The sequence below is a fragment of the Euprymna scolopes genome, chromosome 37 (genome assembly GCF_053919585.1).
Source record: "Euprymna scolopes isolate OS-2025 chromosome 37, ASM5391958v1, whole genome shotgun sequence".
Classification (NCBI taxonomy): domain Eukaryota; kingdom Metazoa; phylum Mollusca; class Cephalopoda; order Sepiida; family Sepiolidae; genus Euprymna; species Euprymna scolopes.
Window position 1 is genome coordinate 71,976,917 of NC_136518.1, and position 16,588 is coordinate 71,993,504.

A 16,588-nucleotide genomic window follows, 5' to 3' on the forward strand; every position below is an offset into this window, starting at 1 on the left:
CATCAGCCCAAATATGACAACAATACTCCATACGTGGGCGAATGGTGGCCTTATAGAGGTATAGGATACTTTCAGGCATTAATAGCTTTCTAGCATGGTAGAGAGAACCCACCTTCTTTGCAGCGGTCCTGGCAATGTTCTTAATGTAATTGTTCCAACTCATGTTTCCTGTGAACGTTAGGCCGAGGAGTTTAAAAGATGTACTTTCAGATAAAGAGGCTTTGGCCATTGCTATTGGCGGTAGGGAAGGTTTCCTGTAATTATCGAAGGAAACAAGTTTAGTCTTGGCAGCATTGAAGGTGACCATCCATTTTTGTTCCCATTCCACTTCGGATCGGAGGTCTTCCTCTAGTGTTTCTGCCATTTCTTTAGATATGTGTTCATTTGTTTTCCTGTCGTGTCTGTTATAAAGCGTGGTGTCGTCAGCATACATACCCTGAGGCACTCCCACATTTATATCATATTGTTTAGATGTACAACCGTCAAGGATAACCTGGATTTTTCTCTTATTTAAGAAGGATCTAATTATGTTATGTATTCTTCCAGTGATGCCGTATGATCTGATTTTCTTGAGAAGATCCTCATGCCATACCCTGTCAAAAGCCTTAGATATATCTAGAGCTACCGCTCTACCCACATCCGCTTTGTCCAGTGACTGGTATATACATTCTGAGATTACAGTTAGGATGTCTGTTGTGGAACGGGCTTGCCTAAATCCATATTGTTGGTCAGTCAGAAGTTTAGCATCTGTAAGGTGATGGACTAGAGCTTGGTTAATTATTGTCTCAAATATTTTGGCGAAAAGTGGGAGGAGGCTAATGGGGCGATAATTTACTGGGTCAGTTCTTTTGCCACAATTCTTGAAAACTGGCACTACAGAAGCAGTTTTCCAGCAGGCAAGAAAGCAAGATTCATTAAGGCATTTGTTGTAAAGTTCGGAGAGAATTGGAACTACTTCGGCGGCGCACTTTTTTAATAGCACAGCCGGGATGAGATCAGGTCCACATGCTTTTGCAGTGTCAAGATTTCTTATGATAGCATGCACCTGAGCAGGGGTGATTTTCAGATCGTCTACTGTGGCGTCTGTCTGCAAAGGAAAGTCAGGGAGGGGGTGGTTAGCAAAGTCCAGTGTGGAGTTGGAGGAAAACCATCTGGCAAGCATGTTAGCCTTCTCAGTTGCTGAGCAAACAACCTCATGATTGTTGGATAGTGGAGGAATATTTGATTGCCAATTATTTACTACACTGTTGTAGATTTTCCAGAAGTCTCGGGTTCCTAATTTCTGTGCTTCGATGCGTTTTTTGGTGGTTTCAGTAAATTCTCTCTTAACTGTCGTTATTTCTTTCTTACAGTTATTTTTGGTTTCTATGTACTTCTGTCTGTTTGAACTGGGCTTATGTCGGTTAAATTTGCGGTACGCACAGTTAAAAGATAGGTTTGTTGATTTCAAAGTGGCGACAGAGATGTGAGTGACAATGCGCATTCCAGACTTTTATAACCAAGGCATCAAAAGAGATTGGCAAAATGAATGATGGTGACTATGTAGAAAAATAAAATTCTGGAGCACAAAAGGTCGCACATTTCAATGGTACCACAACTCCAGTCTTTGTATATTTTCAAATATTTTAGTTTTTTGAGTTAAAAAATATAAAAAAATAGGAGGCTTTATTTTTTGGAATGATCCTCATATTTTTCTTGAAAAAAGACTTTTTTTTTTCCTTGATATAATTAAACTATTTTCTTCTCGATTTTACAGTTTTGTTTTTAGTGCTTTTTTGTCCTGTTTGATTACAATGCCATGTTTGGATTTATCATCTGGCAGTCTTCATATGGTCCTTTTCTGGTGTTATATAATGGAATGAGTGTATATAAACAGGGTCTATATAATATATAATATAATGGAATGAGTGTATATAACGCATGTCTCTTTAACCTTGTGTTATATCAGTGTGTCGTCTAGTGGTTAGAATATTCTTCTATTGATGTATGTATGTAAAATTTATATTGTGTGTGCAGCCACTTCTTCACAAATGCACATAGTTAACAAACGTGACATATAAACTTTCATAGATAACTTCTTTACAATCAAATGATAACAATATGTCTGCTTATCTCAGACCAAAGGAATCACATACCTTCTTATCAGTCCAAACACTAAAAGAAAGCCATAACAACGAGTTATATTTGCCATGGGTTTTATTAATCTTAGGGATTCCCTAGTCGGAGTTTGGTATGTGGAGTCTCTTTCTACATGTTCCCTCATTCCCTCTTCTGCTTCCAACACAGTCATCCACACATCTGCTCACCAACTCATTAGTTTAATCTCTGCTAACTAACTATTACGTCAGCAAAGCAGACCCAACTATGTGTCGTTCACGTGAGCTAAAACCTTGTTTATTTAACTAACCAAATTCCAAACTTACTTTTAAATTTCTAAATCGACTTTGTTTATTTTATTTGAGTTAAATTCCTAACTAAACATTCTAAGCTGTAAATACACATTTTCCAAAATCTAATTGTTTTATTTTTCTAATAATAATAATAATAATCGACCAGGTTACCCAGCGGTGTCCCGGCATGCTAATACAATACTAAACTGGCTGGTTACGTAATCATGATACCAACATGAGGTTGTCAGAAATTGGGTCGTATTCTGGATAAGTACCCCCCCCCCAAAAAAAAACAAAAAACAAAATGTCACCCATGAAATTGTTAATAGAAAACAACATTCCTTTCTGTAATCCAACTATATCTATGCCTGACTTGTCCACCAAGTGGCAATAATGTGTGTTCAACAGGATTTGGTCTTTAAAACATGAGGAAGTGATTGGAGGAGACCTGTGGGGTATTATGTACATGAACTGAATATATATATTGCATATTGAGAAGATAAATAACAACTGCGAAAGTATTGTTCAACCCTAAATGATCATATGCTCTTATTATTTAATAGCTTTTTTTAACCACTGTTATTAAAAAGACAGCAACTGCAATAAAGAGAAAAAGAAAAAAAGCAACATCACCACGACGACTGATACTGCTATGTGTTATCTATACAACAAAACTCCAGCTGAAGATTCGATTTAGTCCACCTTATCGCCACAATAAGTAACATTTTGAAGCTTTCATGTCTTTTCTAAAATATTTTTTTTTCTTAATGGAAATTACTCAAGACAAGGCATGAAGCCACTTGATGTAAGGCGCTAAAAAATAACTACTTTGAGGTAAAAAAAACTAGCCAAGTGTTGGATACAGTTTGACTCAGTAAACAGCAATTCTCCCCTCCCTTTGTTCGAAATATTGTTCATGGAATGTGAGGACCAAAGGACACAATAAGAAAAGCAAGGGTTATGAGGCTGCCGAAAGTAAACACAGGGTCCACTTTCCACTCTCCATATTGTTGTATAAGAATAATTTTTAAAAAATTGATAATAAAAAAGAGGAATGTAAAAATATCTTTTAAAAAAAAATCAAATAAAAGGGTTAATCCTGCAGTATGGCCGAACAGTGCATTGGAAATAAAGAAAAAGCAAAACAGTTATAAAGTCCAAAAAGTCACTGAAGGTTTGAAAATCTTTGTCATTTTACCATTTGTGATTATGTTTTTCTCTATTTCAGATATTTTGCAGACAATATTTTTGGAAATTAATTAGGGATAAATATAGCATTGAACAACGTATGCAAGTTATGAAATTGTTTTACCAAAATCGGAGGTCAATTGTTTTGACTCAAAGATCTTATTGACGGCATTTTCATGTAAGAGATAGCCCAAGTCACAACACAATTCGAAACGAACCCCAAATCCCGCAAGAGTTGAAGGAAAACATCAGGAACAAAATAAGGAAGTTAAAATAATTTTCATGGAAAGTGTTCGACTAAGCTTCAATCTATGGTCCCCCCTCGCCAAACTTTCACAAGAAACACTTGTCTAGCTGAAAACACTATCAATAATTCCCCCCACTCTTTATCTGTGCCTCAACCTAAACATAGATTCCATGATCAAAGCTTCTTTCTTAGAACTGCACACCTGTGGAATTGTCTTCCGTTTTCCTGCTTTCCAGCCGTCTATAATATGGTTGTCTTCAAGTCCAACGTGAACAAGTTTCTGATCAGCCGTTCCACTTAAGTTAACAAATTTATCGAACTTCCATTACTATCGATTACTATATTGTCCTTTTGACTACTGTACACTCTTTAACCCTTATCCTTGAGTGGCCTATCGGCCTTGATAAGTGGTGACGCCTATGTATAAAAAAAAAAAAAAAATTTGCAATCCAGAGATTCTGCAATCAGTCATGAATAATGTTTTGGAAAGAGCACAAATATGCAAAGCTGAAAATGGGCAAATTTAAAAAATATTATTTTTTATAAATAAAGATTGTTTGAATTTTGCATTAAAAAAACTTGCCAATATCTTAGTCAGATGGTGTTAAAATTACAGAAAGGTATCATAAAATATAAAGAATCTATTTAAGTTCTAAACCCTTCAGTGACATTTTGGACATCCTGTATATGAGTGATATCAACAGAAACACAATTGGCATAAAAAAAGGAAAATACATGTTATGTAAATACATGTATATGTAAATACATAGTCACATCGCTCCATATAATAAAACTCCATACGAAGCAAAGTATCAAGTTGGTGCAAAAGTTTTTGCCAGTTAGTAGAAGTGATATTTAAAATGATTGTAATTTGTTTTATGAAATATGGTTATCGCTTAAACACTTGTGATTAATTTAGGACTTTTTATTTCAGATTATTAAAACAGTATTCATATTCTCACCTACGTTGACCCAAAAACGACCTTCAACAAAAAAGGAGCCATCTTCCATCCCGTTCTCACACATCACTACTGACCAAAGATATCCTAGAAAAATTGGCTGGGACCCCCTTACCACCGACCCACCCACCATATTCTTCTGACCTACCTCTCTTGGATTATCGCATTTCAAGAATTACAAAACAATTTAGCTGGCCATAGGTTAACATGAGGAGATGAGATTGAACAGGAGTTCGATTCATATTTCACATCAAAGCAAAAATTACAAGTGAGGCATTTATAAGCTCGTTGGCAGGTGGGGTCGAGTTATAGAGAACAAAGGTTGTTATTGTTATGAATAAAGAGTTTTGAAAACAGGTTTTCATTTTAAAGATGAAATTTTAAATTAGTAAAAAATTTTGCATTGACCTGATAGAAGGGGATCCACAACTTCCTAAAAAATGCAATCACTATCACTAAACGCAATATATATATATATATATATATATATATATATATATATATATATATATATATATATATATATATATAATTCAGGTTTGAGATATTCAAAAGTAGAGACTAATAAATACAATGAGGTTGTTAGAAAGTGCTTGATAACGAGCAAAATATTATTATTATTATTTTTATTTCGAGGATAAACAGTAAGATTTGGTCGCTACAAACAGCCATCTGTTTCAGTCAATGAGGGTTCGTCAGGGTACACTCAGACCATTCGCCACCATAGAAAAAAGGAAAGACTGAGCTCTTCAAAAAAAGAAGGATAAAATGGAGAAATCGCATTTCACCCTCGTGGAAAAATTTCAAATTTATATTGTATATAAATCCAGCTGTAGTAATTTTTTAACAATTTTCAAAAAAAAGTTGAAATGCGATTTCTCCATATTTATCCTTCTTTTTTAGAGAGCTCGCAACTTTTAAAGTTTTTGTTTTTTTGAAGACCTCAGTCTTTCCTTTCATTCTATGGAGTCGAATGGTTCAGGGTCACCTGATGAGTCTCATTGACTGAAACAGATGGCTGTTTGCAGCAACCAAATGTAACTGTTTACCCTCGAATGATATATATATATATATATATATTGGCAGCAAGTCATTATTCAAGCACGTCTTATTGAACACAACAGAGTAATTCTTTTTTCCGATTTTTCTGGGTATCTTTTCCATTCACCGAGAGATCTTTTTTATTTCAGCTGGCATGTTGTATAAAATGGCGCCCAAAGTTGTTGTTCAGCCATTTTATACGAGATGCTAACTGAAATAAAAAAGACCGCTCGGCAAATGGAAATGATATCCAGAAAAATCGGACAAAAGAATAACTCTCTCATGTTCAATCAGATGTGCATGACTATATATAATTAATTTTTAAATATTTTTTGGAGGAAATTAGTCTAAAGACCAAAGTTTATTTTAATGTATTAGTAAATATATTAATACTATTAAAAGAAAACAGTGCCCTTTATACTATTGATATATAATAAGCTCAATAGGTATAGATATCCTAGAGCTATATTAATATTGAGTAAAACGAATCATAATTATGAATTAAAAATCAGTTTCAAAAGGAAAAACAAACTAAATCAACTCGATTGTACAATCGCTTCGGAAACATACAATCGAGTTGATTTTGTTTGTTGACTTATATATAGATATATTATAAAACATAATATATATATTTATATATATGAATATATTTTTAATAAACGCAATATATATATATATATATATATATATATATATATATATTAAACATAATATATATATATATATGAATATATTTTTAATAAGCGCAATATATATAGATATATATATTATTAAACATAATATATATATATGAATATATTTTTAATAAGCGTAATATATATATATATATGAATATATTTTTAATAAGCGCAATATATATATATATATATATATATATATATATATATATTATTAAACATAATATATATATATATATGAATATATTTTTAATAAGCGCAATATATATACACATATATATATATTATTACTAAAATGCAATATATGTATATTATTACTAACCGCAATGTATATATATATTGCAATCGTGTAAAGAAGACGAAAATTCATGATTACAACATTAAAAATAAAGTTAACGAGGTGAAGAGATTAAAAGTGGGAAAAAGTTGACTTTATCTTAACGTTCATATGACTTTTCACCTTCTTTTCATGATTGCATTATATAAATTTTGTACCTCTCAAAGAATCATTATATATATATATATATATATATATATATATATATATATAATGATTCTTTGAGGGGTACAAAATTTATATAATGCAATCATATATATATATATATATATATATATATATATATATATGTCTTTTATTTTTTTTATTGCCCTTTTATCTTTTTGGCTACATATGTTTCCGATGTTGGACCATGTTTACGATCCAGCAGCCTCGTCTGACTAACAACCACTTCTGTGAGGCCTGACAATGCTGTTGGATCGTAAAATATTGTCCAACATCGGAAACATATGTAGCTAAACAGATAAAACGGTAATAAAAAAATAAAATACATATTTGCTCTGCAATAGTATTGAGCACTCTCTTCAAGTTTTTACTAATTATCAGTTTTACCAAATATACATAACTATATAATTACTAAACGCAATATATTAGTGGTGAGACAATCGGGAATTGGAACTTTTTGGGGTATCAGAATTGAAAAAACCTCGTGCCTATTTTCCGATGTAAAAATGATTCCTTTAAGTGATTTTTTAAAATTTTTGTTTTATTTTGTTTTAAAACAAAATCTTTCACCGCTGGTAGCAATAATAAAATAATAAATATTTATTGATTTTAAACTTCCGGTAAAACTAAAATCTATAGAGCACCCCCTCACAAATGTGTTTTTACATTCGAGAAAATATATGCCCATTAAGATAAGTTTTCATGGCAATCGGGACAAAACAATTATTATATGGTTAAATATTTAGAGCCTATTTACAATGCCTCCCCACTGGACAGAGTTAGACACAAGGGTCGTTTTTAACGTGGAGAAAAGGTTAAATATTTAGAGATTTATATAAAGAATCGAAGTCGAGAATCTAGTCCAGAATTGGTAAATGTATCGGAATCGTCCTATCACTAATATATATATATATATATATATATATATATATATAGATAGATAGATAGAGAGAGAGAGTAAGAGAGAGATGGAGGGAGAGAGAGAGAGGAAGAGAGAGAGGGAGAAAGAGAGAGAGCGATTTTTTTTTATTTCTTGGCTGTTAACCATACTGCATGATTACTAATTATTTGTCCGTATGCATATGATATTGCAGACAACACACACCTTTTTCTTCTTTGAAATCTTCAGCAGAGGAAATCAGCTCAACAGAGGTAGAGTGCATAAGACGAGGGCGCTCTCCATTCAAGGACCGACTGTCCCAGTGTTCTGTGGGGGGACGAGGACAGGAGTGCATCGGAAATAAACAGAAAGATATAAAAAAAAAAAAAGAAAAGAAAAACAAACAAAACACAATCATATATAAGTGGAAACAACAGAAACACAATTGGTAACAAAAAAAAAAGGAAATACATATTATGCACAAACATACACAAACACATTGCTTTATATATAAACTCTAAACACAGCAAAATACAAGCTGTCCCCCTCCCCACAAAAAAAAAGAAACAATGCCACAAAAAATTCAAACTTTTCTGCAATCCAACCATATTTAGTCACATTACTCCACCAAGTTTTAGTCACAAATGTCAAACATGGCCGACAATCGTACATTTTCTTAGAGAGATAGTGCATATGAGCGCGTCAGAAAACATCAGCAGCAGCAAAGGCTGGCTGGCTTGTGAGGAGATTAGCGGTAGCTGAAAAACGCACATATGCAAATTAGGAAGTGTGCGCGAGAAGAGAAAGGAAAAAGAGGAGAAAAAAAATGCACCATGTGCTCAGAGCAGAAGCAAAGTGCACGTCAAAGAAAAATTGACCTGTAAAATCGATGACGAAAATGGGCCGGCTGTGACCGGCATGTGGTCGGAGGAAGAAGAAAAGTGTACACCAGGCGAGATGAACAATGGTGAGACACGTTGAAGTGGTATCAAAATAATTATAACGGTAATAAAAAAAACTTTTGTTAAAAAAAGGAAAAGATGCCGACAATGGATTTTTATTTCTTTCTTTCCTCTTGTTTGTATGTAACGGCAACCTTCTCTATAATATTACCAATCAAAAATGTCGATAATATTAACTATAAAAATAATTTAGAAATACAGAATGTTCCAAAAGTCTTGGGCACATTTCCAGTCCTCATATCTGCTTAACTATGAATGATAATAAGATGGAAGCGTTGTCATTTTAAAGCTAAAGACAATAAGCTTTTTGTAAAGCTATTGATTTTTTTTTCTTTTCAGATCCAATAATGGCTTTCATTTAACAAGAAAAAAATTGAAAAAACTCAATCATGGGCATTTGTTCAACGTGCATTTCGCAATAAAAATCTCACACTCTGCGACTTTTGTGGGGATTTGTGAAAGGACTGGTCTGTGTGCCTCCCTTTCCAAGAGACGTGGATGAGCTGAAGGCCCGAATAACAGAAGCTGCTGCAACCATTGAAAAGGCAATGCTGGGACACGTTTGTCAAGAATTGAACTCTCGGCTTCATGCGTGTCGTGTAAGCAATGGTGCTCACATTAAACATCTTTGAAAATTCCATGAAAAACTTGAGATTACAAGCTTTCTGAATATACCAGATGCGTTTTTTGTATCTTTAATAATTCTTTAGTTATTCAATGTCAAGGCTTTTGGAACACCTTGTATTTTGCAAAACGTAAAGAAAATACATTTCAGAGAAGGGAGGCGTATATTACAAGAGTAGATCTTTCTAAATATTTTTCTCAAATCATTGTAATTGATTAAAAATTTTGTGACAGGATTTGTTTCTCTTTTAAAACAATCCCCACTTGCATTTACTCTTCTATATTTCTTTCTATAAGTTTTTATGAATAAACGTTAATACGTACATTATTTAAGTATTTAAGTCAAGAGATACATTTGAACAGAAATTTTTGGTCCCCTGACAAAAGGAGGGTGGACCTGTAAAATTCACCCTTGTCTGTTCGCACTTTTTCTCACTAACTACGCCTTGGAATTGTTTGAAAATTTGCACAAACATTAAACATGATATGAGTAAAAAAAGTGTGCCTTTCGGGTTAAAATGGCTAAAATTGGCACCGTTGTGCTTATTAAAAAAAAAAAAAAAAAAAAAAAGAAAATGAGGTCTTGGATTTTTATAAAACTTTCTGAAAAGTTGTAACTCTCGATAATGTTGTTCACTATGTTGAAAGTTGCTTTGTCTTGTTACAATCATTAACTCGTCTTACTGCATGGCATGGCCATTGTTTTTTGTTTTTTTTATTTTTTTGTTTTTAATAGATCGCGTTAATACTGAGACACCTTGTACTAAGTGAATGGGTAAAACGTAAACAATACGTTCAAAGGATGTAGACATAAAGCAGGAAGAACAGCAATTAAAGTTGACGTGCTGACATGGAAAATATTTATATTGAAGCTGACTTCAAGAGGTTGAAAAAAAAAAAACGGAGGTAGCAAAAAGAAGGGACGTGTAAGATGAGTAAAACTGTTTTACGTGATCAGCTTGGGATTGGATTAGTTTTTATATCATTATTTATTTTTTTATTTTTAGTAGACTAGAATGATTTTGTCGATATCTCTGAGAAGGATCTTGGCTAATTTTTATTTATTTTTTTTTTTTTTCTAAGAAAAAAAATAACAAGCCATATGAAAAGACCAATCGCGTTTATGTAGAAACTGTTAAATTGAAAATAAGAACGAAGACAAGGAGTATTTGATGTAGAAATTGGAAGAATGGGAGTAAAAACAAATTACGTTCACATAGAAATTGGAAGAGAGAAGATAGAAAGATCAAAACAAGATTTTGAACCGGACGTATCTAAGCGTCCGCTCGGCTTTGTTCGGAACATGATATCAAATGCTCGGGTTTTGCCCTGTAATCTAACGTAAGACGCCGATCAGCGAAGTACAATGCGCGGCAATAAATAAGCAGACGACTTTTAGAGAAATATTGGAAGAGAAAAAGAAAAAGGAAAAAAAAAAAGAAACTAGATGCAACATGGAAAGCATAGAGACTAACAGCATTATGAATTTATCACTGGTAGTTAAACTACTGCAGATGCTCGAGGAAGTAGTTGTATTCTGTTGTTGTCAAAATAAGAAATTAATCGGATCCCAAAAAGAATTGCATTACATGTGGCGTTAGATGCACCATTGCGAAGAGAGGCTCTGTAAGTGCCGGATGTGACTGGAGGTGCAGAAGCCTTTTCTTACAATTTTCTTTGACGAAAAATAGTTTTAACAATTGAACCCTTTTTTTTTTTTTTAATATTTTCTTGCAATTTTTTTTTTTTTTTTTTTTTTTGGTAAAATAATAAAAAAGTAATTTTGAACAAAACAAATATATATATATATATATATATACTTGAAAATAAAAAGATGTAATGAAATATATATATATATATATATATATACATATATATATATATATATATATATATATATATGTATGCTTTTCATTAACCCTATTTTTAAAAAGCTGTGAAAGACCAAAAAATGCATAATTTGTTTGGAAACAAAAACTTTTGCTAAACATTATCTATCAAAAAATAAAAACACAAAAAATATGAAAAAAAAAAAAAAATGGATACCCTCCCCCGCCACCCTGCATAAAACATATGCCTGTCATGAAACATTAAATGAATAATAAAAACAAATTACGGTAGGTCGTCGTTATACATCCGGTTCAAATTTTGTTATTTCTTTGAATGTAAGTAGTAAAACCTTGAATTCCATTTTTAATAGTTATTATTTATTAAAAATTTTTTAATAGTTATTATTTATTAATAATTTTTTAATAGTTATTATTTATTAATAATTTTTTAATAGTTATTATTTATTAAAAGTTTCTCATTAAATAAAACTGTGTAAATAGAAAAAAAGAAAAAAGACAAGCATTTAAATGAAAGATAAAAAAAAGGACTTTAACAAAAGTTGAAAAAGAATGAAAGTAAAATTTGATCCCAAATATAATGGGATGTCCAAATGCCTGGTCCTGTAAATCATTATATATATATAAAATAAAAATTACAATTAAATTTACCAAAATGATCCAAGATGGTAAAACAAAGGTATATTATAAATATTAAAGAATTAATATTCATAAAGTAATCTCAACCAGATGTAAAAGCTCGATAAAACCAAATAGGAGGTAGAGCTTATAATTGGATAATTTACCTTTCACCAGACTATCCATTCACGTGAAATCACCCTTTTCTTCACCATATTCCCTTTGCTTCACTTTTTGTTATCAAGTAAGATCTTTAACTTACTTGCAGTTTCATCAAATACTTTTGTATGCAAAATCCGATCCCGCATTTTGCTAATTCCTACCCTCTGATGAGAAGGAAAGTATTTCTTTGAAACTCTGCAAATCAAGGACTATCCACTTATTAAGTGTTTCCGTTTCAGATTAAATATGTTTTTAACTCTTTTTCAAAGTGTTTTTAACATGTTTTATTAACTATTTGCTCTTATATATATATATATATATATATATATATATATATATATATATATATATATATACACACACACACACACACAAATATATATAATTATTTCCCTAGTCAAACAAAGTCCCAGCTCACATATACCATGCAAGCCAACAAACCGAAGTCCAAGATTTGAGTTTCGCCCTCATTTGGGCTCATCAGTTAAACATAATCGCACTCAGGATTCAAAAACCGAAATATGTTCAACTAATGAGCCCAAATGAGGGTGAAACTTGAGTCTTGAACTTCCGGTTTGTTGGCTTGCATGGCTTGTGTGAGCCGCAATGTTGCTTGACTGGAAATATTTATATTTCTCACATTCTGAAAATTCTAATTATATATCATTTTCAGTATTTATAGTTATAAGCCCCTTTACATAATTAAGATTGAGTAAGAGAGTGCATATGAGCGCGTGGGAAAATATCAGCAGCAGCTGTAGGATAGCTGGCTTGCAAAGATATTAGCAGTAGTACCCGAAAACAAGCACATATGCAAATAAGAAAGTGCACGCCAGGCTTGCGTGACAAAAAAAAAAAGAAAAGAAAACTGGACACCACGTGGTCAAAAAAAGCAAAGTGCGTATCGAAAAAGATGGACGTGTAAAGTCGAAGACGAGAAATGGCTGGTTACGGCTGTCATGTGGTAGAGAAAGAAAAACACAACCAGGTGAGATGGACATGTGGCCTAGCAATGGCAGCAAGATACTTTTAAGCTGGTGTTGAGACGGCAGGGTTTTGTTAATCTTATGACTGACAAAATGAACAGTTAGAAAAAATAAGAAGCATTGTTTGGAAAGTAATGATAATAAATGCCTTTTGCTAAAACAGAAAGAAAAGCAAACTTGGATTTATTTTGTTTGTTTGTTTGTTTGTTTTCGATGGTGCCAGACAGCGTGGGGGTCCAAGAGAGGTTTGAACTATAACAAACACGGTTCGAGCATATGGCCATGTTACAACTAGAGAATTAAGAAAAGGCAATCAACTAGCAAAAAGGCTATCTAACTATTTATATTATAACCACATTTGGCATTTATAGATGTTTAATTTCCCTTCATTCTCGTGTTATTTACCGGTGGACTAAAGATAATGGCTCAGACTGTAGGTACTCCAGTTTTTATTTATTTTATCTATCGCCTGGCAGGAGAGTAAAAGAGATAGGCTTGGAAGATTTCTCGATACTTATGTAATTTTGGTACCATGCTGAAATAATAACATTATTATTTCGAAAGCCATTCTTAACATGGGGAGGAGGAGGGTGCTTTGTAACTATTCTATGCTTCCACCTAACAATTTAATAAAAAAAAAAAAAGATATTGTGAAACTTGAATTTAACGTGAAAAAACTATTTAAAAATAGCACAGTACCAAAAATTCAAAAGCACCGATTTCACTTCTGATCTAGACGTTAGGGATTTGTACAACTCCGTTAATGTATTCCTTAATGCCATGGTTGTTTGCGATTTTTTTTTTTTTTTTGTGTGTGCAGCCACAATCTCTTTGCTGGATGGATTTCATATAAATCTAGCCACCACAGTAGTCACACGTGGGATACACTATCATATATTTTTGGTAATCAATCAAGTCCATACTTAAATTTCTTTGTCTCATTAAGGTCTCATTGATTAATAACTGGTCCTTTGCGTTTAACCACTTCATGATTGTTCCTTTTCCAAATATACTCCAAAGGAATAGTGTTGATAGATGCTGTTTGCAACCAAGCCAGTGGAGAGCGAGTAGTAAGACAGCAGATAGGTGTGTACTTATTAGGGCATTGTGTTTCACTTGGTTTTTGGTATGAGGATTGTATCACCTTTTAAAAGCCATGCTGGTGCGGCCTTTTTACCTGCCAACAGCCTGTTGAAACGAGTGCTATAATGACCATGTAGTAGTTAGTCGTTTGCGTCAGAAATTTGGTAGGTTGTCTATACTACGCTTTCTGTAGTTCTGGAACCCATTCATCTTTTGATGCTAACATTAACATGGTTTCTCTCGTCGTTTCATTTTACTATTTATGTTATAACCGCATTTGGCATTTATAGGTGCTTAATTTCCCTTCATTTTTTTGTGTAAATTGCCAGTGGCCTAAATGTCATGACCTAGCCTATTGGAGTTAAGGGTAACTTTGTGACGGAGTTTGAATCGGCTGATGAGCAGTAATTATCGCTTTGTACAGCACAAATAAGTGATTGTATGTATAAAAATAATTGTTAATATTTGTATAAAAATAATTGTTAATATTTGTATAAAAATAATTGTTAATATTTGTATAAAAATAATTGTTAATATCTGTATAAAAATAATTGTTAATATCTGTATAAAAATAATTAATATTTGTATAAAAATAATTAATATTTTTATAAAAATAATTAATATTTGTATAAAAATAATTAATATTCGTATAAAAATAATATTCGTATAAAAATAATTGTTAATATTCGTATAAAAATAATTGTTAATATTTGTATAAAAATAATTAATATTTATATAAAAATCATCAATATTTGTATAAAAATAATTAATATTTGTATAAAAATAATTAATATTTGTAGTTTCTCTCGTTTCATTTTACTTCAGTCAAAGTTCTCAGAAATCAAGGGACTCCCTTTCCTTGGTCTAATACTTGATCTCTATTTGAGATATATAGATATATGACTACTCCATTAAAATCCTCCTTTACATCTCAAACACCAAGTGAGGAAGTTGGAAATATAATTTTCCTCTCCTCAATTTATCAGTTTAATATGTTATAGTATATTTTTATTGTGGTCTTTTGATTTTACTGGATTACTGCTACTTGAAATAACATCACTTGGAGAAGGCGTACCATTCCTCATAAAAACTAGTATGGGTTAGCCATATTGAGATCTTATTTGGGCAGTGAATACCATGTGATTTTGAATATTTAGTCAGGGTTTACTTGTAGGGAAATGTATCCTCATGCCAAGTGGTCCTGACAAATCCTATACCGAGGGACCTTAAAGACTCGAGGATAGTGTCTAGTAGGCATTCAAGTTCTCTCCTGTAGGCATTCAAGTTTCTGTGTGTGTGAGTGTATGAATACACGTGTATTTAATTTTTCGATATTTCTTTTTAATGGCCTAAAATATTTCCATTTTTATTGTATGCGTGACATATTCACACGTTACGCACAGATAAAATCTTTACCCAAACACATTTGCGGTTTAAACGTATTCCTAATCTCAAACAGACGAAAGCCGATTCATCGCAGATGTCAGAAATTTATTTATCGAAATCTTCATTTCCGAAATGTGTCCATTCTTTTCCGGAATGGAATGGATAAGGTTAAGATGTTTTGTGAAGGTCAGCAATTGTTTTTGATTGTTTTTTTGTTTTTTGCTCTGTTTTTTTTAGAGGAGACTCTTCACATTTGCACATGTGGCCAGGAAGAGGTTGATTAGCGAAAAAAAAAGAAAAAAAGAAAAAAAGAAAAAAAAAGAGGGGGAATGTGGAGAGAGGAAAAAGAATTGAAAGAGAAATAAGTGAATTCGAGTAAAAATTAAGAGAATGAGAGAGAGAGATTGGGAAAAAGAAGAGGAAAGGATAAAAGGAAGACAAAAAGAGAGATGAATGAGAGAAGCTGAATATAGAGTAAGAGGAGTGAGTAGGTGGGAAGATAGTATGAGAAGGAAAAGAGAGTAGGAGGGAGAGAAACGAGATGTTATCGCCGAAATACAACCTAGGTTAATGCTTAGAGTTTGTAAAATTTGGACCTTTAGATTGTGCCATATAATATTTTTCTGTGATTTATTTTAAGTTTACCATCTCTAAATAAATATATACATACATACATACATATATATATATATATATATATATATATATATATATACTGTCTACTACCAGATGGGTGACCATTTGGGAATTCTAGGTGCTGTATGTGCTTTCTGCTTATCTTGGCATTGCCTCCAGTCGTCTTGAACCTCCAATTGCCACTGGTATTCAATAATGTCGACTCAGAAGAGGTGTGATTGGTAATTATGCAATTCTTTCCAGAAAAATTTCAGGTGCAGACACCCTTACAGTGGGTAGTCTGTCAAGACTGAAGGAAGTCATTTATATATATATATATATATATATATATATATATATATAGGAGCAAACAGTTAATAAAACATGTTAAAAAACACTTTTTAACATATTTTATTAACTG

The 16,588-nt window shown here is 32.3% G+C and overlaps 1 protein-coding gene across 7 annotated transcripts in view; it reads right to left on the reverse strand.

Annotated features, from left to right (window-relative positions):
• LOC145261225 (protein retinal degeneration B-like) overlaps positions 1-16,588 on the reverse strand; it is a 633,753-nt gene that overhangs the window by 81,788 nt on the left and 535,377 nt on the right. For 5 of the 7 annotated variants that reach the window (XM_080119583.1, XM_080119584.1, XM_080119585.1 and 2 more), the window contains one exon: positions 8,110-8,211. The exons of the other annotated variants lie outside the window; for them this stretch is intronic. In XM_080119583.1, the coding sequence (XP_079975709.1) occupies positions 8,110-8,211 (102 nt within the window). The remainder of the gene's footprint in view (positions 1-8,109; positions 8,212-16,588) is intronic. 7 annotated transcript variants of the gene reach the window in all.